The 26,043-nt window shown below is 49.6% G+C and overlaps 1 protein-coding gene across 1 annotated transcript in view; it reads left to right on the top strand.

Annotated features, from left to right (window-relative positions):
• LOC125941549 (uncharacterized) overlaps window positions 1-26,043 on the top strand; it is a 173,837-nt gene that overhangs the window by 17,464 nt on the left and 130,330 nt on the right. The window contains exon 2 of the mRNA XM_049659052.1: window positions 542-691. Coding sequence (XP_049515009.1) covers window positions 542-691 — 150 coding nt within the window. The remainder of the gene's footprint in view (window positions 1-541; window positions 692-26,043) is intronic.

Raw genomic sequence — 26,043 nt, 5'->3', positions numbered from 1 at the left:
AAGTGTAACAGTGCAGATTTACCACAAATTTGAAAACGCTTATCGCAAACGTCTGGTGATTTCGGAATTGCCTCCAAGTGGATGTGCCTTGTGGTATGACTGTCTTCACTTCGTAACTTGCAATTTCTGTGGTAAAGTAATTAGTGAAGAATGTTGCTTAGCGATATATTGTTATTCAGTCAATACTGTATTTTTGCTCAGGAGATATTGGTGGGCTAATTAGTTGGTACGTAGGCCATTATCACTTCAAAGGCAGCTCACTTGTGAGGACACGGACTAACACTAAATAACATACACCCTCGTGTTTGTGGGGTTTGGTGTTAGTCCATGTCTTAAGCGCACCACCTTTTAAATGATAAGGTATTCGATTTCTTGTGTAAGTAATGTCCGCCTATTCGAGTAATCCAGCTTAATGAATAGATTTGTGCTATAGACCTCAGGTGACTTTGAATAATTTGTTTATCTTTAAAAGAAAGCCGTCTGTTTCTTCAGTCGAGCTAGGATTCGCTGCACCCATTAACTCGACGGTGGTCGCACGCAGCTGCTGGCTGGACCTGTCCGAGGGCGCCTCCTACGCGACCACGGTGCCGGTGAGCGCATGCGTGGTGCTGCAGTTGTTCTTCCTGAGCGCCGCCTTCTGCTGCTCAAGACCACGCAGGAATCTGTCCTCCGAGAACTTACAGCGGGCCAGGTGCTGTCGCAACACTTTACTCTCATGACGCATCAGATGCTCATCTGTCTGCACAAGTTTATGCGCACCATTTTCATTGATCACGGGAAAATTAATGGTACATTCGACTGGTTCCTACTAGAGATGGGCAAAACGGCTCACTTCAGTGATCGGCTCGGAACGGCTCAGCTCACTGAAATGAACCGGTTCATTTGAACAGCTCACCGGTTCAATCAAACGTGTAACCTGTGTTATGCATATTCTATAGTTATCTGGCTTTAAAAAAACAATATATGCATAATTTAATAACCGTGTTATAGGTATTTTCGCTATGTTTAGAGAAGATAATCATATATTAAAAGCGTGAATTTTTAGTTGTAATAAAACGTTCTTTTCTTATATTGGGGATAAAATGCTTATGATACTGAACAGGCAGAATGCGACGTACTTTTTTCAGAAAAATATATCTAACTTTATCGTCATTACGGAAGCTTGTCTGTTTTTGTGGTAATTTAAAATCAACTTTCGTCAACACAAAACACACAAAATGATTGTACATTATCTTTCAACTTTATTCATTTATTCACATACGTACGTTCACTATAATATGAGTGAGCTGTAACGCCATGCAAAATGAATGTAGAAATCATTTCTTGAAGTACAATACAAAAATCCTACGAAAAACGCACAAAACTGCCGCACGTACCTTTCGTTTTCTTTTTCTCTTGAGCGCACGCGCGATACTGGCAATCATGCCATCATGCGCCAGTACAATATAAAAGGAAAAAATAAACAAATGAAGTTCTATTACAACACAAGAGATCATTGGCCTCGTTTTAGTGACGTGCTAGTGATACACGCTCAGAAAACGCACTGAAGTGGATGTCATGGGCGACATTTCATGACTACACTAATTAGCACAAATGAAGACCAGGACGTAAACTGTACGTTCACCTGTTGTCTTTAAAGACACGGAAGACCATCTTCGACGTGTTATTGGACTAGCGGTGCACGATCTGCGATCGGTGAGAGTCGTGAGACATCGTTCTAACAGCAGCAGGCAACGAACGGTACCATCCTTTGCCAATTAAGGCTTCTTTACTTCTCCCCTCGGTGGCATCGGGTGCCACATGATCGGACGCACAAAAAACCAAAGGGACTGCTGCGCACACCACACACTGCGAGCGCGAGTCTGCCCACACCAGCCACCATTCGTCGGTCAGAAATCGAAACCTTGAAACCAAGCAGAAGACCCGGCTCTGACGGAACGGTTCGGCACAGTTCATTCAACGAGAACCGGCGTCCTCACTCCGAAGGAAGCGCCGCTCACTTACTGAACCATGACTCCCTCGCCCTTCAAAAAAGAGCAGCTCAAAAGATCCGGCTCGCCCCTGAGCGCCCAGGAGCGAGCCGCGCTCACGAGCGAGCCGGATCTTTTGAACCGCTCTTTTGAAGAGCGAGGGAGCCGTGGTTCAGTAAGTGAGCAGCGGTTCTTTCGTTTTTCAGCCGAAGGCGAGGGGGTGAAGGCGACTCTTGCGAGGAAGGGCGGGAGGGCAGTTGCTTTCTCCTACCGCTAATAGATGGCGTGGAAGTCGCACCCAGAAGTAAACCCAGAAGTAAGGTGCCTCGATGCCCAGCGCCGCCGCGCTGGCATCGAGGCACCCTAACCCAGCAGAAGACCCGCTTCTGACGGAACGCATCGGCGCGGCTCAGTGAACGCGACAGAACCGGCTCCCTTTCTCCAAAAGAACCGCCGCTCGCTTTTACTGAACCACGGCTCGCTCGCTCTTTAAAAAGAGCCGCTCACAAGATCCGGCTCCCTCCTGAGCGACCCATCTCTAGTTCCTACCAGCGAGAGAAAGGCTTGCCCTGGCCGAACGTCCTAGCTGGGGAATTACATAGCGTCCCAGAGCAAACGAAGTGGCCACGTGATCGAGTTTCTGTCGGATCTCGGTAGCGCTCCCTGGTAGAAGTGGGAACCGCCTCCAAGCCCTCTCAGCTGGATCGTGGCGGTCTGAATGAATCAGGAGAATGTGTTCCGAGCACTCGATTTTGACCAGCTGAACGTAAACCGCGCGGCGAGAGCGTTCAAAAGCACTAGAAAGCGAGTGGGGGAATGTACCATTAGTTTTTCCAAGTGTTCTCAGGACAGCTTCTGAGGGACGTGTCTTGTTTACTATGTCCCACTCAAAATGTCCAGTGTGCGTTCCTCATTGCGGTGGACGTGAGCAACTGGCGTGACACGTGACGTAATGTTCCGCCAAACCTCGGCGTCACTCCAAGCCTCGATTCCGATAAGTCTGACAAGACACGGATATTCCCACATCTCGAGATCGTCAGCGTGAGTTTTTATGCATAAGCCCATAGTCACAGAAAATGAATTTAATTTGTTTTTGTACCCACGAGACTACACGCGGATATGAGTACTTTTGGTCCTTGGTGAATCTTACTGCCCAGCCGCACTGGTGTTGAGTGCAACCAGTAAGCCTGACTGACTTTTTGTTAACGAGATGCTCCTTCTTGCACATGTCCTACCTAATTCTTTTCATACATTCTGAACCTGTCTTCCCCTGAGCTCGTTGAGGCTGTCGTAAGCTGATATTATTAAAATTTTACACATGTTCCAGTTATGCACTCGAGTGCGCCGCTTATTATTCTTTCGGATTTGTTTTAGCAATGGTCGGCAATGGTCTTCTGCCTGCTTTGGCAGTGAACCTGCCGCGGTAGCTCCGTGGTTTACTGCTGGGCATGAGATCCCGGGTTCGTTTACCGGGCAGCAGCGGCCGCGTTTTTCATGAAGGCTCGTGTACTTAGGTGCGCGTTAAAGAAGCCCGTAGAGCTTTCCACTACGGCTCCAGAGTTGCTTTGGGATATTAAGCTCCATGAATCAATGAATCAATCAGATATGTTTGGCACTGAGTGCGCTCTTGAGCCTTGCGCGCACAAGCGTTTTACGCAGTCGCCGTGGCGTCACTCGCGGTGATCCTCCGCGAGACACATTGTTACGGATGAGGCGTGTTTCTTTACAGATGATGCATGAAAGTCGAGGAAAAACAGTCCAGCACCGGTTTCGTTCTGCGCTTCACACCCAAAAGATCCGTCGTCCTCTTCTTCCTTTCGCCTCAACCAAGGCGTTACATTCTCCTTTTCGTAGACGAAGCCCACCATGATATCGCTTGAGGCGCGTAACATGCCCAAGTTGAGTAGCGCTAGAGCGGCGTCCTGGTGACCTTACACGGGCGACCACATACGTTAAATTATTAAGGCGGTCAATGATGAAGGGACCGCTGAGCCAAGAACTTTTGGCATAACCCGCGTCTGCGCTGAGGCGTCCACAGCTACACCAAGTGACCTTTTTCGAATTAAACTGAGTCGGGGTGGCGGTCATACAGCTGGCGACGGCGAAACTCGGCTCGACGTCCTTAGTAAAGTTTTCGCTTTAAAAGCAAAAGCATGTCGCCAAGCGTATACGGTTGAGGCTTTCAGTGAGCCTGTTGATTTGAGGTGGATAGGCGGTAGTTGTCCGCTGAACAACGCGGCACTGATCTAGGATTGCCTCTACTACTTCCGACAAAAAAATTGGAGGACGCTTAAGCTTCGCCTTTAAGAGTGGAACGCGATAGTGTTATCGGGCCCCATTCACGTCGCATTTTTCTTTATGAGCAGGCTTCAACGCAACACAGAACGTGGGAAAGCCAGCTTACGAAGACCAAGCTTACACCCATCCCCTTAAAGTCGGCTTCACTTTTAAGCAGAAATTCATTGCTGGAAAGACGTTTTTCCAGGGGCAATATAAGTCGTCTTTTATTAAAATGTGAAGGCCCTAGGACCTTTTTTTATTATTTCAATTATTTTTTGCTATTGCCCCGACGCGCGCGCGTCTCCAAAACCCATTAGGCAGTCTAAGTCCCAATTTTACCTGCCGAGGGTACGAGCGCCATCTGGATAGCATTTTCGCAAGTAACCTACCCGAGCGCGCCGCTGTTGGTATGATAGAAATGCTGGAAAAGGGGTTTGTGTTTGAGTTTCCTCGTAACATAATTATGTTTTCTCGTACATTAAAATTACAATCCGACGCCACCGTGTCTGTAGGTTGTGCTTAAGTCGTACTTAAGTCGTACCATTTTTCTTACGGATTTTACTGCGAGAAATTTCATTTTTGTTCACTAACACCTTGCGCCACGCGGAGGGCGTGCGCGGGGTGGTTCGGGATGGTTTTCCACGCCACGGACGCCGGCGCTTACACCGACACCGTTGCCGGATTTTCTACGACACGGGGCCCTTAACGCTGTCGCGTTAGACCGTCTGAGTAATGATTCCGTGGGTGAAGCAGGCCGTCGCGAATGGCGAAATGGTGAGCTTAACGACGCAGCATGCGAGTTGTCGGTTGTGTTGACGAATCGGACAGAAAGTCCATAAGGCAGGCAATCCAGTGGTCCTTGCGATGCTCGGAAGCGACAGTTCCAATGTCAATGGTCGTATCGGCGATAGTGAACGGCGACGCGGAGAAGGTGAGCGACGAGTAACGGGCATTAGTCGAACAGCTGACGGGGCCAAAGATGAGTCTAAGAGTTGCGAAATGGCCTTGGCACGCCTGTATCACGGGACGTTACAGAGGATGCGGCACCAGACGATTGAGCCCGTCGACAATGTCGGGCGCTTTGACCAGCGTAGCCAAAGACAAAGCATATTCGACAATCATCGGACGTACGCCACGAGTTTGCGACAGCAGGTCCAGTTCAGGTCACAGGACACCGGGTGCGAGACGTCTGGTGAAATAACGGCACGAAGCTGTCTTGCATCGTGCCACCGCACGATGCAAGACAGCTTCCAGGCGCAGGTGAAAAACCTGCTGGTGGCAGGTTTCCCTCCAACAGTCATCTCTGCGGTTGCTGAGGGTCTGTTGCAGAAGTTTAAGAAAGGAAAAAAGTACAAAGATTTCGGCGGGAAGAAACGTGCGCTTGAGGTTGTTCCGTACATCCACAAAGTTTCGCATAACCTCAAGAAGGTGGCCAATAGGCACGAAGTTGGAGTGGTTTTTTCTGCCCCCAACAAACTCGACCGTCTTTGCCCTCGCATAGCCACAGCAGGCGAAACAAGGCGAGGTTGCCGTAAGAACCACCTTTCGCCCTACCTCAGCTGCACCTGCGGAGTTGTCTATGAAATTCCTTTGCTCTGTGGCAAAAGCTATATCGGCCAAACAGGAAGGTGTGTTAATGACCGATTTAGAGAGCACGCCTTGAATATTAAAAAGAACGAGCGAAGGCATTTGGCGGATCACGTGAAATCTTGTGGATGTGAAGCATCATTTTTTACGCGAGGATTCTTGGTAGGAGCCACAATGAGCAGGCCTGCTTGTTACTGGAAGCTTATCACATAAAAAAGCGGGGGGAAGGTTGCATTAGTGAACCTTCTTTAAGTCTCTACGCAAAAGAGTTTAGATACCTCGACGCGCATGTATATTAGTCAGCCATTTCTTATACATTTTCTTTATCATCTGTTTATTTTTTCCTTATGGTGTTTTTTTTTTTCATTTTCATGTATGTTTCTGCGCATGTGCCTTTTTCATATATATTTCATGACGACTTGTGAAATAAACAGTTGAAAGTAGCGCCTGTCCTGTGTTTGACCTCTCTTTTGTGCCGTGTCTCTTGTTTGCGCTCTAAAAAAAGTTGCAGTGGCTTAGCTCGGCTATGCCAGGATATACGTAGCGTTAGCAAAGGTTCAGCTGATTATTCTTAGCTTTCCTGGTTGTCTAGATTGTCAAGGATTAGCTTGATTGTCATGCTTACTGCTGCTCCAATGACACACACGCGGTATACGTATTATGTGGCACATGTATATAGCCTTCTTCTGTTCAATCCTCCTACGCTCAACCGCTAATTGCCAGGCAACTACTTCGGGATCCGATGAGTCAAGCTTCGCCGTACTTCTGCGCTGTTGAGCAGCATTTGCGCTCTCCTTCTCCATGGCTATACCACACTGGCAAACGCCAGTCAGAAGCGCAGCGGCTCCAGCGCAGTGTCAGACGGCGACTGCACAGCGAGCGTGCGCCGGCGCCAGTGCGTCTACCACGGCTACGACGTCACTCCTCTGGAATGCGCAGACCGGCGGCGGCGGAGTGTGTGCGAGAGGTGCCGGCTCCGCTGGCTCCGGTGCGCAAGCCGTGTGACATCACTGATCCTTGCGCATGCGCAGCACGGCTCTTGATGTGCCGCGCGAAACGGGCTTGGCTAGGCCAGTGTAGCTAACGCTACAAAAGTTTATCAAGTATGCACCAACTAGGCCCACAAAAAGTTCTTCTAAGCCGTAATAGGAAGTGGACCTTTCTCTTACAACATAGTGCAGGGATACCTTCATTCGAAGTAGTGATACACATGCTCCTTATTTAACTAGCGATGAAGTTAGAATGGCCTTTTAAGACATGTCCCGGGGAGAGAGAGAGAGAGAGGGAAAAACATTTATTTAGACCACCGAGTTGATCTTGAGGACGAGTGGGTGGTGTCCTCATTCCAGGACTCCACTGGCCATGGCTGCTCGACGTACTTGCTGGACGAAAGCTTCTTGTCCCGCCAGGGTATCGCCGGTCAGCTGTACCTCCCACCGCTCAAATGACGTGTTAGGCGTCTTTAAATGTTCTGGTTTGCCCCCGCACCCCCACGAGATGTGAAAGAGCGTAGGGCGTGTGTCGCCGCACCAGGGGCAGATGCCGCGATATGTTTGTGGGTATATTTTGCTGTATCTGCGTAGGTTTGGGAATGTGTTTGTTTGGATAAGTCTGAGGGCTATTGCGTCTTCAGTGCTGAGCTTTTTGTGAGGGGGAGGATAAATCCTGCGGTTGAGTCGCTGGATCTCGAGTCGGTCGCAGTAATTTGATGGCAGGGGCACAAAGGTAAAGGGTGGGGATTGATCAGACGATTGGTTTTGCCCCGCTCGGTTAATTAGCGCTCGAGCTAAGGCGTTCGCCCTTTCGTTCCCCTCCAGTCCCACGTGACCCGGCGTCCACGTGATTTGATGGGATTCTTGCAGCCTCGGGCCTAGAATCTTAGCCGCCAGCACCGGTGTTCGTCCGTTGGTAAAGTTGCGGTAAGCCTGTTGCGTGTCGGTAACGACATGAACTTCCCTGCCCACCCTGTCATGTTGCTTTAATTCTAGCGCCGCGGCTATGGTCTCAGCCGCAGCTGGGGTCTCTGCCCTGACGGAGGCCGCGAGGGTTAAGGAGTTGTCTCTCCCGTTCACGGCAGCTACCGCGAAGAGGCCCCCTGCAGGGTACGCCGCCACGTCCACGTACGTTATGTTCGGGGCATCCTTGAATTGTCGGCGCTGTCTGTCGACCCGCGCCTTGCGTCGTCCTTCGTGGAGTTCATGACTCATGTGCTTTGGTATGGGGTTCGCCGTGATCTTGTTTCTGACCTCGGGCGGGAGTGATCGTTGCCCATCGCGGGCACGAAGCTCCGTTGCCGTGCCGGTCCGGTGGCGGATGGCTCTTCCCGCCGCCGTGTTCTGTAGTCTGGCTTTTTGCGAAGCCATAACCGCGTCCGACAGCTCAGCGAAGGTGCTGTGGATCCCGAGAGCCGCTAACTTCTCGTTTGAGGTGGTAACAGGGAGACCCAGGGCCATTTTGTACGCGCCTCTGATGATGGCATCGACTTGTTCTTGGTCGCGTTTGTTTAGCGAGTCGTAGTGATACGGCATGCTAAACGTTACTCTGCTGATCACCAGAGCCTGGACGAGGTGGAGCGTGTTCTCTTCTCGCATGCCCTTGCGGCTTCTTGTTATTCGTTTGATAATCCGCGAGATCTGGTTGGTGGTGGACCTTAGGGTTTGGATGGTGTGGGTGGCTTTCAAGTTGCTCTGGATCCAAAAACCCAGTATCCTAGTCTTTTTGCTTTCCGTGATCTTGTGGTCCTCTAGATAGAGTTCGATAGGGCCGGGTGACTTGTAGATTCCTCCTCCATGCACCCGGATCACCTCGGACATCTCGGGCGCACAACGCATCCCGCTCGCTGCCGCAAATCTCTCCACGGCCGTCGCGGCCTCCTGAAGGGTCGCCTCCTTTTGCGCGAGGGAGCCCTTGGTGGCCCAGAGCGTGATGTCGTCTGCGTATAGGGCATAACCTAGGTCCGGGATCTTCCGCAGCTCTTTGGTCAGCGCTAGCATCGCGATGTTGAAGAGAATCGGGGAGACTATCGCCCCTTGCGGCGTTCCTTTGTTCGGCACGTCGATCGTATCCGATCGAGTCTGGCCTATTCCGATGGTTGCCGTCCGGCCCGTCAGGGACGATTTGACGTAATTAAAGATGCGCTCTCTGCAGCTGATGTTGTTCAGTTCCTTGAGAATGGCCTCGTGAGAGATGTTATCGAAGGCCCCTTTCAGGTCGAGTGCGAGCAGGAGGTGTTCTCCTCCCTTCGGGATGCCCTTGAGAACTTCTTCCCTCAGGATTAGGAAAGCATCTTGCGCAGATAGTCCCGGCCTGAAGTCAAGCATGGTGTGCGGAAAGAGGTCACCGTCCTCTATGTAGTGTTGGAGGCGGGCTCCGATGACCCTCTCGTACAGCTTGCCGAGGCACGAAGTCAGCGAGATGGGACGTAGGGCGTCGATGCCGGGCTTCTTGCCTCGTTTGGGAATGGTCACGACTTCCGCGTGTTTCCACTCGTTCGGTACGTGGCCCTTGCTCCAGAGTTCCTCGTTTAGGTATTCGGTCAAGTCCAGGATGTGCTTCGGGCTCAGGTTTCTAATCATGGCACTGGTGATTTTATCGGCCCCGGGAGCAGTGTTGCGCTGTGAGGCTCGTGCCGCGGCATACACCTCTTCCTCCGTGATCGGAGCGTCCAGTTCTGGTCTTGGTTCTCCTTCGTATTTTAGGAGGCAGGGTCGTATGGGGTCGATACCCAGGTATCGGCTTTTTAGGGTGTCAATCAGATCCTGGTCATTCCCGGGGAATTTGTGAGCGATTTCTTGAAGCGTCCGACTGGTTGTCGATTTGGCCTTGTCGGGCTCGATCAGGCAACGCAGGATGGCCCACGTCTTCGCCGTGCTCAGGGTACCCTTGAGCGAGGTGCAAAACTGGACCCAATTTTTCTGTGTCAGCTCGGTCGCGTAATCCCTGGCTTCTTCTGTTATATGCGTGATTCGTAGACGGAGTTTCCGGTTTAACCGCTGTCGCTTCCACCGTTTGAGGAGGCCCTCACGGGCTTCCCACAGGTGTAAGAGCCGGCGGTCGACTTCGGGCGTCTCGACCGTGCGCTGGATGGTTTTGGTGGTTTGGATGTGGGCGTCTCGGAGGTGCTGCATCCATTCCGCTAAGTCCGTTATACCGCTTTCGGGTGGGGAGTACTGCCTGTACGCCTCCCAGTCCGTGAGCCTAATTTCTCCAATTGTTCTCTTGAGTTTCGGGGTGGACACCGAGATGCTGATGATGTAGTGATCGCTGCCCAGTGTTTCGCCCAGGTGCGTCCATGAGTATTCCCTTACGTTTTTGACAAATGACAGGTCCGGAAACGTGTCCCGACTAACACTGTTGCCTACTCGGGTTGGTTGGAGGAGGTTGGTTATCAATTCGAGGCCCGTTTGGTCAACCGCATCGATGAGCGACCTCCCCTTCTGCGTGTCTTGTTCGTAGCCCCAAGCCGTGTGTCTAGCGTTCATATCTCCCACCACTACCAGCTGGTTGCAGCCAGCGGCTCTCGCGCCGTCGTGAATGATGTTGCGGAAGTCGTCCTTTTGAGCCCTCGGCGGACTGTACAAATTCAAAATGAAAGTGCTACGTCTACCCCTCTTCTGCGGGAGGACTTCTACTAGCACGTGATTAAAATCATGATGTTGATAATGTTGTCCCACGGCCGTCAACGTTTTGTGAACTAAAACCGCAACCTTTGGTGATCCCACGTGTTTAATTACGTAGTAACCCCGTAGCTTGATGGGCTGGTTCCCGACCTCTTGAAGGCAGATGACGTCGGGGGGGGGGGGGGGGGGTATGGGTGATTTTGGATGAAGAGCTGGAGCTAACTTGCCTTCTTGTTGAAAGAGCGACAATTCCACTGCCAGATCTCGAGGTGTTCGTGGGCGCTGCGCGTGGTGTTAGCCATTGCTGACGTTCATGCCGCCGCCGTCAAAGTTGTCGGCGTCGCTGACGTCACCCGTATTGTTTATGCACCTGTACGCCTTGATGCGTGTGTTGTTGTTTTCGTCGTCAACCCGCTTGCGCAAGCCAAACTCAACCTTGCGTATTCTTCTTTCAAAGTCTTCACTGCTTAGTGTGCTCTCCTTGACCTTGTAGTTTAATTCGCCCATCTGGTAAAGCATCTGTTGCATGGTAGCATAAATGCTTTCGAGGGTGACTACACTTGACTGGCCTGCTGCTGCCGAGACAGCACCGGGGAGCGAGGAGGACGTGGTGGTTCTTGTGTGCGGAGGACTGGAGATGGCGGGCTGGTAGCCTATCGTTCCGCTTTGCGGCCCTGCCTGTGTGTTGTTGTTTGTTTTGCTTAGCATCGCTTCTAAGCGTTGCATGCGTTGATTTAGGTCGTTACCCTGAGCTTTGAGTTTTTTTTATTTTCTTCCCTGATGCGCGTACATTCTGGGGAGCATTTACTATTGTCACTAGTATTTTGAGCAGAGGAGGTACTAGACTGATTCCGGCTCACCTTGTTGTTGGCTTGTTCCTTATTGCCCGAATGGTTTTTCTGCTTAGACGTGCATGACGAGGTAGAAGGCGGCCGTTGCCCTTGCTTCTCTCCTGGCTTTGGCCACTCCGAGCGGAATCGCGACCTGAACCTGGACTGTGACTGTGATCGGGACCTGGACCGGGACCTTGACCTAGACTGGGCCCGGGACCTCGAACGGCTCGCCGAGGACTCCGAGCTAAACCACCGCAGGTGGTTACGCCTACTACTACGCCTTGGCCTTCCTCCATCAGTGTCGTCGTCTTCCGTCCGCCTTCCGGGCGGAGGATGCTTTTTGGTGGTAGTGCTGTTGTTTTTGAGCCTTTGCTTGCACTCGCAAGACCCCGTGGCGTGGGCTTCGCCGCAGACGGCGCACTTGAGCGAGCACTCGTGGTCGTCCGTGGGGTCGTGCGTCCCGCAAGCGAGACATATCTTGATGTTCGGCGTAGGACAAACGTCCGATCGGTGTCCCATGCGCTGGCACACGTAGCAGATTTGTTTTGTGGGCTTGTAGGGGTGGCACTCGGTCTCCCCTCCGTAGTAGTAGACGTATCGTGGAACTACGTGAGAACTGAACGTGATCACGGCCGTCTTGGTCTTTCCTAGCATGCGTGCTTGCACGATTTCCACGCCTTGGGTCCTCACCCTTAGATGGGTCATAAGCTCCTCGGGCGGGGTATCCGGGTCGATTCCATGAATGATACCCCGGGCCACTCCGTCCGGTGCCGCAACGTAAGAGTTAACTTCGTAAAGGTTGCCGCCCAACACAATCCGCGTGATCTTGCGCGCAATATCCGCGACCTCCTGATCTGGGGTACTAACAATGATTATGTTGGAACCGGGTCTCAAGCGCACGAGGAAATGCGAATCGTCAACTTTTCCTCCGCAGGCGGCCGAGACGGCTTTCGAGATTTGGTGGTTCGTGAAGCTCTTCACCTGAAGGCCTTTCTTGGGTCGGATGATGATTTTGAAGTCGCTACGTAGCAGGGGGGGGGGGGGGGGGGCAGTCGTCACCTTTTCTTAAAAGAAGGCTTCTTTGATGCCCCAGCGCTTGCAGCTGCGTAGGATGTTGAAGATAACGCGGTGGTTGAGGAGGGTGATACCGGAGAGATCACTCTGCCTGCCACGCGTACTTGCTCGCCTCTGGCGAGCTTCTTCTTCGTTCTTCGCTTGAGGTGTAAAGACCAATTGGAGTAAGGACATTCCGATGGTGTCCCTTGCGAAAGGCCCTCGTCCATAATGGCAGAGTCGTCATGGCGATCTTCCGAGATGTCTTGGAAGTCCATGCCTGTGGTTTCTTGCGACGAAGGCCCGGCGGTAGCTTGGACAATAGCACCGGGGGCGGGTGGGGCTGTAATAACAGCACCACCTCCACTCCCTCCGGTAGAAATAGAAGTAGAAGCGGCCGGCTGGGATCCAGCGATGTGCGCCATAGTGAGCGTCGAGAAACCGTAGCAAGCGAGCGTGCGGCGGCAAAGGCGGCGGAACGCCTCGCCTACCTCCGCGCTGCCACGTACGGCGGCGTCAGGCTTAACACGGCAGCGCCGCCCCTGAGAACTTCAAAGTCCAAAAGGGCAAAATAATATGCACTCACGGTCTCCAAACTTCTCATGGCGGTTCCGGATGACTTCACGAAGGCCTTCCGACAAACACTTCGGTCCTCCGATGTGAATTTCTTACAAGAATAAGGAAAGTCGACAGAGCCCATGCGAAGCACGTCTACTCCGCTCGGCTCTTCTTGTTCTTCCATGTCCCGGGGAAAAGCAGCATAAGATGGAATAACAGTTGATTTAATCAAAGATGGAGGAGGTATACTTGGAAAGCTCGTGCCTTTTATACGCAATGCCTCTCGACTCCAAGTGTACCAGGGACCTCGTAGAATGCCACCATTCTAATGTCTCGTTCTAGAAGAACAGGCGACGTTAAGCGTTGAGTTCGAGTCTCTGACCGCCAGCTGATCAAACGCAAGTATGGTATGGTATGGTATGGTTTCAGCCGCACAATGAGCACAATCTCGGGTAGTGTCTTTCGACGTCGTGTTGGTTGGCTGCCGTCAGGAAGGACCTCGTAGTTGACGTCACTCACTCGCCGCAGCACTTTACAAGGTCCGAAGTACCGGCTGAGAAGTTTCTCGGATAGGCCTTTTCAGCGGACAGGAGTCCAGACCAGAACCCGATCTCCTGGTTGGTACTCAACTTGTCGATGGCAGAGGTTGCAGTGGCGTGTGTCGATGCACTGCTGTTTCTTGATGTTCGTGCGAGCCAGTTGGCGTGCTTCCTCGGCGCGCTGCACGAAGAGCTCGGCGTCTTGGTCAAGATCATCAAAGCTGTCGCATGGAAGCATTGCTTCAAGCATGGTCTGGACTTCACGACCGTAAACAAGGTAGAACGGCGTGAAGCGTGTGGTCTCTTGCGTCGTGGTGTTGTACGCAAACACTACGTACGGAAGTACTTCATCCCACGTTTTGTGATGTACGGCTACGTACATACAGAGCATGTCAGTCATAGCATATTCCCTTAATAGCTTTGAGGGACCATGGTCATGAGGGCAGCATTGCGGGCAAGTTGGTAGTCCATTACTAAGGTGTTATTGCGCAACAAAAGGACAAGGACGGCAGAGAAAAGTACACACACCAAGCGCTTGGTGTGTGTATTTTTCTCTGCCGTCCTTGTCCTTTTGTTGCGCAATAACACCTTAGTAACCATGGTCATAGTTTTGTTGAGCCTTTCGGTCAGGCCGTCTGTCTGCGGGCGATAGGCAGTCGTCTTTCGATGCGTCGTGTAACTTAATAGGAAAACGTCTTCGATGAGTCGTGCCGTAAATGCTGTTCCTCGGTCGGTAGTGACACACGATGGGGCATCATGACGCAGTACAATATTGTTTTCAAAAAATTGCGTAACCTCGGAAGCAGTGCCTCGAGGCAGAGCCTTTGCTTCAGCATAGTGCGTTAAATAATCTGTGGCGATGATTATCCACTTGTTTCCCGAAGATGACCGAAGAAACGGGCCCAACAGATCCATGCCGACTTGGTCAAATGATCTTTGAGGTACGCCAATGGGTTTCAGTAATCCCGCAGGCTTCATGGCTGGTGACTTCCGTCGCTGGCACTCACGACAGGCTTTGACATACCGCTTAACGCAAGTGGCGAGTTTCTGCCAATAGTACGATTTGCGCACTCTACCAAGGGTTCTGGTGTAGCCTAGGTGGCCAGACGGAGGTTCGTCGTGGCAGGCGAACAGAATTTCGTCACGAAGCTCTGCTGGCACGTCCAAACAGTAGGTTTTGTTGCTGGCAGCAGAGTTCTTCTTATACAGTACGCCCTGTCGTAAACAAAAGGACGAGAGTCCGCGACCTATTTGTCGGGGCAGAGTGGCGTTGCGGCCTTCCAGATGTTCGATAATAGGTCGTAATTCCTCATCTGCGCGTGGCAGCTGGTACAAATCTGTCACGCTTACAGCCACATAGAAAGCGCGGTCGTCTTCAATGTCTTTATCAAGAGATTCGACAGGCGCGCGTGACAACGTGTGTGCGCCCGGACTTGTATGCGATGGTCACATCGTATTCCTGCAGGCGTAGGCTCCACTGTGCCAGTCGTCCAGAAGGATCCCTCAAGTTTGCCAGCCAGCACAACGAGTGGTGATCTGTCACGACTTTGAATGGGTGGCCGTAAAGGTAAGGGCGAAATTTTGCAAGAGCCTCAAGGCACTCTTTCTCCGTAGTTGTGTAGTTGGACTCCAGGCGTGATAGAGTGCGACTTGCGAACGCGATAACTCTTTCAACGCCCTCCTGCCGTTGTACCGCACCCAGGCCAATGTTGCTGGCGTCTGTATGAATTTCAGTCTCGGCCTGTTCGTCAAAGTGTCTATGAACGGGTGGTGAAGCCAAGCGGTGTCGGAGCTCGGTGAAAGCGGCTTCTTCGTCAGCGCTCCAAATGAACAGCATATCGTTTCTTGTGAGACGAGTAAGCGGTTCAGCAATCTTTGAAAAATTACTGATAAAGCGCCGATAGTATGCACACAGACCCAGGAAGCGTCGGACACTTTTCTTATCGGTAGGGGTTGGAAAAGCGGCCACAGCATCAGTTTTGTCGGGATCAGGACGGACGTCTTCCACGCTGACGACATGGCCGAGAAACTTCAGCTCATGCTTCAAGGTAGGTTGACACCGCAAGGCCATCATAAGGGAAAGAAGAGAGAACAGAGCGCTGAACTTCCAACAGTTTAATTTCTACCAACAAGCCCAATCTTACATCCTTCTTAATTTCAGCTCATGGTAGCCGAAGTGGCATTTCTGAGGCTTTAGCGCAAGGTTAGCCGATCGGATTGTCTCGAGTACCTGACGTAGTCGGATAAGATGCTCAGAAAAACGGGCTGAAAAAAACGACCACATAATCTAGATAGACGAGGCAGCTTTGCCACTTCAGGTCGACCAGCACAGTGTCCATCATCCGTTGGAAAGTTGCTGGAGCAGAGCAAAGACCGCACGGAAGCACGCGGAACTCGTAAAGGCCGTCCGGAGTGACAAAGGCAGTTTTTCATGGTCCCGCTCATCGACCTCAATCTGCCAATAGCCGCTTTTTAAATCAAAAGATGAAAAGTACTTGGCTCGCCGTAGCTAAAACCCCTCTATATAAAAGGTAGCGACACTCTCCTCCTCGTTTCTCCTCTCTTGCGCGCTCCTTCCTTGACCGTGGCGCCGCCTACACCGCTTGAGCGTAGCAGACGACCTTTCGCAGAGTGAATGCACGCTTAGCAATGCCGTGCGCTTTAAGCTTTCGCGTTAGCGTTCTAGCTCCGAGTAACTTCGTGTATAGCATAGGATTTTTATGCGGAGGGTTATGTATATATATATATATATATATATATATATATATATATATATATATATATAGTGTACTTTTCATCTTTCAGCGGTGACCGCTTCTCATCGGCTAACAAATGTTTAACATTATCGCTCGGCGCAGGACGCGCCTGCATGTATCGGAATTGTCTCGAACGTTGTCGATGCTTATAGCCGTTGTCTGTTGTCACCGACGCTTATGCAATCTGGTTGTATGAGCGACTCGAACTGTCTAGTACTTTCTGGAAGACACGAGGGCTCCAGGGATTACTCTGGAACCTTCGATGACTCATGTAAAAAAGCCGACGCGTTTCGCCGATGATACGATTTCGACGATCGCCGACTGTGTTCGCCATTATCGTTGTGCTTCGAGTGCAACTTCTTTTTGTGGGCACAGGTTCGCCCAATAAAAAGTCCGTTTCGTCATTCACAGTTTTGCGACTGTTTTCTTCACCGCAACTACTACGTGACATATATACAAATTCAGTGACGGCAGATTTTTTCCTGTTTTGATAACTAATTTTTAAGGGTGTTTATTGGACGGCACTTAAAGCAGCGCAAGAGCGACAGTCCAAAAAGCGCAGCACGGACTCTTGGTGTGTGTCATAGTTTTGTTGAGCCTTTCGGTCAGGCCGTCTGTCTGCGGGCGATAGGCAGTCGTCTTTCGATGCGTCGTGTAACTTAATAGGAAAACGTCTTCGATGAGTCGAAGACGTTTTCTTCGGCCCGAGAGCCGAAGAAAACGACCCACGAGAAGGCGCTGGAGCGGAAGACCCACTTCAGAGTTCCAACGCTTCGCTACAATTACCCCGGGTGTGAAAAGGGAGCCGCCCGGCGAGTTAACAGGTTGTCACCATGAGTGGGTCATGGTATATCTTGAGGCGCTCCACATTGACGATGTCGCGCCCTCGACGGCGCATGTCCGAAGATGGTTCAACGGGTTCGATGAGGTAAAAAATGTCGCAGTTTCGCCCGAAAGGCGAAGCATCGATTGCGATAGCAAATTAGTAGAGAGCTATTCGGAGTAGGAATAGTAGTTTTGTCGGCTGCATAAACTTGGACACATTGGCTCACTAACTGAATTAACAATCGTGGTGTCAGCGCGCACAAGCAAACATGAATAGATCACACTGAATGACCGCAGCCTACGACTGTCAAAACGCTGGCAGCAAGCACACGTTCGCGCGGTCTATCGCTTCAACGGAAACTGAGCGGCGAATGCACAGCGCATACAAAGGTCACAGCCGTGTGGAGATAAGAGACGGTGCGGACGACCGGCATTCCCGGGCAAAGCGCAAAGGAGAAGTTGTTGGCAGAGGAGAAGCTGCCCCCCCTCCCCCCTCTTCCCGCTTTGTTGCTTTCGCGTAGGAGATTGAGTGGCAAGATACGCCTTTGGGGCCGGAGCACAGCACCGCCCCGCCTCCCTCCCTCCCTCCCATACCCCCACGGTCTTTCGCGCGACGGTCACGTTTGCTTTCCGCTGAGCGTTCGCTCTCCGTGATAGCGCGCGGGGCGGGTTCGCCCTCCGTGATAGCCATGGAGGTAAAAAATACTAGGAGGGAGCGTCACGTGATTCCGCTAGCCTCGGCAAGCCAACCTCCTCTGAAGCCACCCCTCCCTCTCTCAAGGGCGCCGTGCGCGGTGCCTTATGGGGCGGAAAAGGCCCACAAGGTTGCCGGAACATTCGTGATTGTTTGGTACGTGGTAACTTTTAGTGGCGCCTGCCGTCACTGGCTTGGAGGCCCGTATGCGGGTGGTGGTGTTCTGCTACTGCGCGCGTCGTTCTTCGCTTCAAATGCGATGCCTTGAAACGTGGAGCAAGACTGGGGCGTCTGACTCATGAAGACAGACAATTTTCAAGGCGTCACTTGCGCTTACCACCGCGGTTAGTGGAGTTGCCAGCGCTCGCGGCTCGAAACCCGTCCAGACGCCCGAGTGTGGTCTATTTTTCCTACATACTCAAGTTTCGTCAAATCAGCCGTTGTGCACCTTAAACTGTGGTGCGTATTATCTTGCTAATTTTTCGTCCCGCTGTCTTGCACCTAGAAAGAAACGAGGTGTTTTGAGGGTCACTTTTCTTTTTGTCGCATTTTCGCTTAATAAAAGGCTGCAGGTGTGCGTGTTTTATTTTGAGAGAAATAATTTTTGTCACGCTGTCTTGCACCTAGGAAGAAACGAGATGTTGTGAAGGACACTTTTTTGCCGCATTTTCGCTTAATAAAAGGCTGCAGGTGTGCGTGTTTTATTTTGAGAGAAATAATTTTTGTCACGCTGTCTTGCACCTAGGAAGAAACGAGATGTTTTGAAGGACACTTTTTTGTCGCATTTTCGCTTAATAAAAGGCTCTCGTGGGCGTGTTTCATTTTGAGAGAAATAAATAGCATTAGCCTGCATTCTAAACGCCGAAGTGATCGCCGTTTATTCAGATTTACGTGTACTATTTTGCAAGATTGTGTGGTGCGACGACGCTGTTGAGACGCGCCTCGGGGATCCATTTTCGTTATATAATAAAACAAATGGACGGAATTTGTGCATTATCTAGAGTTATTCAGCTGTTTCCGAATGCGAGTATAGCCAATTATGTCCTAGAATTAAACACTGCCAGGGGGACCCTTCTTCCTCTGCTAGTGTGAAACGGCATGAAAAGTGAATACATAGCGGCAAGGGACAAAATGGCAGCATTCATTTGCACTTGTGGATTCATTGTGTTGCTGGTGTACTTGTACTATGGAAAGCACATTTTTATGACAACAGTAATTGTTTCATTCTTTATTCAGTGTTTATTGCACCTATAGAAGCCAGAAGATTTCACACAAATACAGAAGGAAGCCACATTTACAATTTAAATGAAGTACATTGCAAAGATAATACACAAAAGAAAATTATAAACAGCAAGTAGGAAAACTTATTGTGCCCCTGCTCTTCGGTATCAGTATTAGCATATTTGTATGCCACAGGGCATTTGTATAATAATGTTATAAAAAGTAAACTATATCACACGTAGTATTGATACCTTTAATAAAACTGGTCAATGGGATCAGCTGTCCTTGAATGTAGCTGCAGTTTTGCTTACAATGCCTTGTATGCAACGCCTTCAATACAGGGCTATAATTGTATAATATTTACATCTGCGCTGTCCTCACAAATATTGAAAGGCTTCGGTGATTGTGCTTGTCAGAAAAGTAAGCAATACATATGCAGAAATTAAAAAAAGAGTGGTAGTTCACAAAGTCAAAGTTGAAACAATTGATGTGAGGTCAGACCCACAAAGTAAGTATGTCAACATTAAAATACAATGCATTTTGCTGCAAGTAGAATTTACAACAAAGCTTATGTTGTATCACATACCTACAAAAAAGTTAGCACCGTCGAAGCTGAGCCAACACACCACAATTAGGACGCGACGGCTCTATTACGTTGTGAACCTCAAATGAATGAATATTTCACGGTATTTAAAACACTCATTGAGTGGTATACACCAAATGTTTGTGGTTACAGTGAATCTGGCATCATAAAAGGCTATTGTAAAGCAAGTGAACAGAGTGAGCACATTAAATTATTTAAATAGTAACACCAACGGTATTCCAGGTGGCAGTGGCAACTTTCCACAAAGGTCAGGTAAAAGACATACAGGATAAACATTAAAAAAACATTGTCATCCTCAAGCGTATACCTAGCTCACACATAATCCATTGAGAGCATTCACAGCATGTCCATGTCATCACACAGTTTGCTCTAGTGAAAGGTAGGCCAGCTAACCTACCGTCATTGTCCACACTGTTTAGCTTGGGCTGAACAGAACAATTGTTTAAGCATAATTTGCATGCAGGCGATTCAAGCTACAGCATTCAGCAAGACAACAAACATGCACTTGCAGAATTTACAATAAGGTATCACATTTTCTCTCTATAAAAGTTTGATATCTGCATACAACGCTCTTGAACAATATATGCACTTTACAAAGTCACTCAAAAAACAAATAAATGCCTTAACATAAAACCTGGTGGGACAGCTCAAGTTGATGGATGAAGGAATTAATTGTGTGGGCCATCATGAACATAATTCACCCATGAGAAAACTTGTGTAGCAAGTCTTCCAGTACTGCGAGCCGCAGGCACCCAAGCTCAGACACATTGCCTGGGTCAGCAGAGTAACCATGATCCTGTAAAATTGCTTCTGTGAGTGGTTCACTGGCTGTAGGGAGGTTAATTACATCGATGGAGTATGGTTTTTTCAAAGGAGCGTACAAAGAGAATTTCGATGTGTTCCAATAGAAAGCAATTTCCGCCATCAATGTCCTTGACCTCATTACGAACTATCAGACGCTTCAATGCTGCTGCAAACTGCTTTGCTGTTGGGTTGTCATTGCAGCCCCCAAATGATTTTATTGCAGCAAAAAAGTAACTCAAGGTGGTCCTGACTGAGCTTGGAAGTCGAAAGATATGCCAATAGGTCATTTTCTGTAACCAAGTGGTTGTATAGACGGTTGTCTAAGCACACCACAAAGCGAATTAAGCCTGTCTTTTGGGTGGTCCCTGTCATTAGTTTACCAGCTGCAGCCTCCCTAAGCGAGCAAAAGTAGGCCATAAGTTCTTTGACATACGCAGTGACAGGAGTCACATTTTCAGGACACAGCGGTCCTTTCTATTCTTCTTGCCTTGGATGTCTTGAATTTAAAATGTCAAATGCGTTGTTGACATGCCTGATAAACTCTTCTGTTGGCAAGGAATTTGAAAACTTTGAATTTTTTTAGCTCTGCAGTCACTAAGAGCATCTGCTACCGATTGACTAAACGTTTGAGCCAACAATGAGACTTTCATGGGCTGGTTTTTCCAGGTAATATGTGCTTGTCTAAGTTTGTTTGCCAAATGTAGGCCCTCTGTGTACTGGATTTCATGCAGCTCATCAATGTGTTTCAACAATATGAACTGTTTGTTCGTATCACAATAGCCTTTTTATCAAACAGGGTGTGCCGCAGTAGCTTCAACATGTGACAGGGATCCAACATGGCAAAGAAAAGTTTTTTTTGTCACTGGATGTGGAAAAGAAGCATCCAGCTCAGTCAGGTCCATCTTGCAGCCAAGGCTGTGCAGAAATGACAAATTCGCTGCAGCGCCATCGCAGGTCAAACTCAAAATGTGTGCACCTTTTTCGTGAGTGAAGCTAGCAGCTTGCAGCACCAAATTGCGCCTCTGCTCACCACCAAGGCCATGCACTAGAAAGTAGCCAATCGGCAGCTTCCATCTGCCATTGATTGCAACAAGCATTAAAACAAATGCATCTTAGGCAACTGGAAAGCTGTCATCATTGACATCAATGCCCATGTCAACATATCCATAGAAGCTTATCCCATCCCACACTACTTCTTTGAATGGCCATCTCATCCACAACCAGATTGCATAATGTGGAGAGCCGTGCTTTACCTTGATAGCCAATGCAGTCATTGCCTCTTTTGAAAAGTCAGCAGCCCTATCAATGGATTGATATCATTTACACAGTGTCTTTGGATGCAGGAGGCATGTGTTGAAAACAGCTCGTACATATCTGTATGCTCTAGGGGAATAAAAATGCAAAGTCAGTGCAAATGGCCTGAGCTCTGGCGAGTAAGCAGGTGACATTGCTGGCACCAGACTTATGTGGCAGTTGACGCATGAGCAAGTCTTTTTTTGCCCCACCAAGACTCTGCAATATGGCGACATCCTCATTTCCTAGAATGCGATTGTCAGATAAATCTTCTATGACATTTTCGAGATGAGCAACCTTTTGAAAAAGGTGTTGATGGGATTGCCGTAGAGTCTTCATCTTCTTCTTGGTCGCAGTTTGTAATTGTGTAACGCCATACTTCATGCCTCAGAAAGGCCTTTTCAGGTGCGTCTTCTGCTGGCTGTGGCTGCAAAATATCACGCGCTGTAACAGGTGCATGAGCGACCAACATGACACAAAGCACGTACGCAGAACAAAGTACTTAATTATTGTGGCATACACTCTTGTGCAAGTTATGACGAATATAATGCTAAATTTTAGGTCATTACATTGCTCACGACGGTTTCCGTTTACACTTTTGTGAAGTTAAAAACTGTGGGGGCCTAAAACTGCCATCCACACGAGCTTGCTAGTGCCACTTAATTTTGTTTGTTTATTTATTTGCTAAATACTGCAGGCCCATCTGGGCCCAGGCAGGAAAGGTAGAAGTACAAAACAACTAACACAGAAGAGGCCAATGTAGCATAGTTCAATGAGAGATGTTTTAAAGAAGCCTTTTAGTTGGAGTGGGCAAAATATACTGAGCTCATATATCACGGCTCATTGTGACCGATCGAACATATAAAGAGCATAGAACATTGTGACAAACCTGTTGGTCTTCTAGTTATTGTGTCATTTGAATGGAAAAGAAAAATTGAAAAAGGATTATTGGCCGATAATTGGTGTTTAATGCAAACCCTGAGGAAACTCATACCGCTGCGAACATATATGAATGTTTCAGTATTTAATTAGATGGTGGCCATGATCATAAATGTTAGTGTCCAAGTGCAGTTCACTGAGTGACATTTATTATGCTTGAGCTATTAAACAGTTGCCATGAAAATATATGCCACTTCACTTGCAGCTACCTAAGGAAACAAGTATGTAAAAATTGTAGTGGTCGAGTATTATCCTCACCATAGTATGCCTTGCTGTTCGAGGTGTCGCTGGGTTGTGTGCAGGCAGTGCTGCAGAAGCTTCACGCTTGAGCGTCCTGGAGGGCCTTGGACTGGGAGACTGGACAAAATAAACCAAGTGCAATGACGAGGGACCGCTTACTGCAACATAACTTCAAATTGCTGACCGTGCAAATGAAACACCAGATGCACAGTTGAAGCTAAAACCCTGGACTAATAGCGACACCATTGGCTTCATTTAAAATTTAGTTTAAATTAGTTTAAATTTAAAGTTTAAATTAGTAAAATTTAGTTAAATTAGTTTAAAACGAGCAGAATATTCTCTACAAAATTATTGTTCTTGGCAACTATTGCAAAACTTGGTATGTTATCTGAAGACTAATCGTTCATGGTTTCTTCAATTAATTAGTTTTATTGCAATTTTGATTGTTTTCAGCCACAAGAAATACACACAAAATTCGGTCAATAATAATTTTTATAGCAGGAAATGTAATTAATTCTTCGACAATAAATAGTTTCACATCGTACCTTTTTAGGAGTGTAGGCTAGCTGATATAAGTACTTTAAAGAGAAATAAATGTTTAACACTTAGTGGGAATTATGACAAAGTTGAAAAAAAATGGCTTGAATAGTATTGCACCACTATTTCGTCAGTTATAATTCACACGAGCACGTAGTCACTAACGATCGCGAATATTGCAGTTCCATTTTCATAAATAAAAGAAACGTTCATTGTGCTTACCTATGGAAGGACAGGCCATCGCGCCGATTTTCTGTTCGATTAGGGCATCCTGGCACAAAACACTTCATCACGCAGGTGCGCCTACTGCTGACGGGAGTTCTCGCCGGTCTGCTAAGAGGCCGAAGACTTTGAGCAGATCTCGAACAACAGTGTCGACTGCGCTACGGGCCGGCACGGCCCTAAATATGTTCGGAGTCTCCGGCTCGCCAGTCCATCCTTGGGCACAAGACGGGACGCATTTTTTTCCCGTAGGGACAGTCGCTTCGGATCCTGTACGCTCGCTTAATCGCGTGCACATTTTGCGGGGGCGAAAGGCATCATTGTTTCCCAGAAGACGTCGTCAAACGCAACGAATCGTCGTGGGAAGGGCGGCTTGGTTGCCTTCACACGTTTGCAGGGCGAAAGGTTCCCTCGTTTCCCTGAAACCACACCGAAACGCAACCAGTCGTCCTTGAGGTAGTCCTCCCGGCTTGTTCGGCGCAATGCCGGTTAACCGACGCCTTCGTTCGCAACAGCCTTGGCGCCTGTCTGCTAATTAGGCGGCGAGACTCAACTGCTTCACACACTCGAATTCCTTCCTAACCTCGGCGCGCGTTTGCCACGCTGAGTATGTGCGCATATTCCGAAACCCCCGCAGCAGACGAAACCGAAGCCACCGAAGCGAGCCGAGTAAAATCTACCGCTTGCCTATCACGTGAGGGCCTATTTCCCATCATTCCATTCCTCTAAATTTTTTATGACTAGGCTTCAAGATTGTCACGTGACGCTCCCTCCTAGTTTTTTTCCTTCCTCCATGGTGATAGCGCGCTTCCCCCGCGCGCTTTCGCTCGCACATACGGCGCGCGGCGACGACTTTATCGCCCTTGAAATCTATACGGAACCTCACGGCGACGGCGACGACGACGCCGACGGCAGAAATCCGGTAGAAGTGTCCATATAATTGCTATCGCAATAATGTACTGGGGACGTGTGTTCGACGACATGGTAGGGGCCTTCGTATTTGGGCAGTACTTTCGAAGAGAGTCCAGTTGCGGTGGTAGGGACTGAGAGCCAGACGAGCGCCCCAGGGAAAAACGTGGGCGAAGAAGTGGTGTTGTCACCGCGGATGCTCTTCTGCCGCTCTTGTTCATTTGCAGTAAAGATCCGGGCAAGGTCGCGACACTCTTCAGCATGTCTGGCTGTGGCAAATATAGGCGTATACTCAGACGTGTCTGGTCTGTATGGAAGGATCGTGTCGATCGTGTGCGACGGGTGGCGGCCGTACAATAAGAAGAACGGTGAGAAGCTAGTAGTACTCTGAGGGGCGGTATTGTAGGCGTAGATGACGAAGGGCAGAATGGCATCCCAATTTGTGTGGTCGGCGGCGGTGTACATTGAGAGCATGTCGCCGAGCGTGCGGTTAAATCGCTCTGTGAGACCGTTTGTCTGTGGGTGGTAAGCAGTAGTTTTGCGGTGAACGACGTGACACTCTTTGAGAATGGCTTCGACGACTTCCGACAAGAAGACACGGCCTCGATCGCTGAGTAGCTCCTGGGGTGAAACGTGACGCAGTATGAATCGGTGGAGCAGGAAGGAGGCAAAATCGCGTGCTGTAGCCGCTGGAAGGGCGGCATTTTCGGCGTATCGCGTGAGATGGTCAACAGCCACGATGGCCCAGCGGTTACCAGCCGACGTCAGAGGAAGAGGTCCGTATAAATCGATGCCAACGCGCTCAAACGGCCGGATAGGACAAGGTAAAAGTTGTAGATCTGCTGGCGAGAGGTTCGGCGAAGATTTCCGGCGCTGACAATCGAGGCAGGAGCGAACAAATTTCTGCACGTACCAAAAGTGCCGTTGTCGAATTCGGTGGTAAGTTTTTTATACCCTAGAGTGGTGCGCACTGCGGATCAGAGTGGAACGATTCGCATATTTGAGAACGGAGACTGTGGGGTACTACCAGTAACCACTGACGGCCGTCGGCGCTGTAATTGCGTTGGTGAAGTAGCTCGTCGCGAATGACGAAATGGTGGGCTTGATGACGCAATGCGCGAGTGGGTGGTGTTGCCGACGGATCAGTGAGCAAGTCTATCAGCGAGGCAATCCATTGGTCCTTGCGCTGTTCTGTAGCGATGGTGTGAAGGTCGATGGAAGAAACGGCCAGTTGAGTTCCTGAGCAGCGGGCGTTGTCGTCGGGTAAGGGGGAGCGCGAGAGGGCGTCGGCATCGGCATGTTGGCGTCCGTTGCGATAGAGCACGCGGAAGTTGTACTCCTGCAGACGAAGTGCCCAACGGGCGAGACGGCCTGAGGGATCCTTCAATGACGACAGCCAGCAGAGTGCATGGTTGTCAGTAACGACATCGAACGGGCGGCCATACAAATAAGGGCGAAGCTTCGTAAGGGCCCAGATGATCGCCAGGCATTCTTTTTCGGAGACGGTGTAGTTGGCCTCGGCTTTAGTAAGCGTACGACTTGCATACGCCACGACATATT

This window comes from Dermacentor silvarum, chromosome 11, assembly GCF_013339745.2.
Source record: "Dermacentor silvarum isolate Dsil-2018 chromosome 11, BIME_Dsil_1.4, whole genome shotgun sequence".
NCBI classification, from domain to species: Eukaryota; Metazoa; Arthropoda; class Arachnida; order Ixodida; family Ixodidae; genus Dermacentor; species Dermacentor silvarum.
This window is presented reverse-complemented; position numbering and strand designations above follow the sequence as displayed.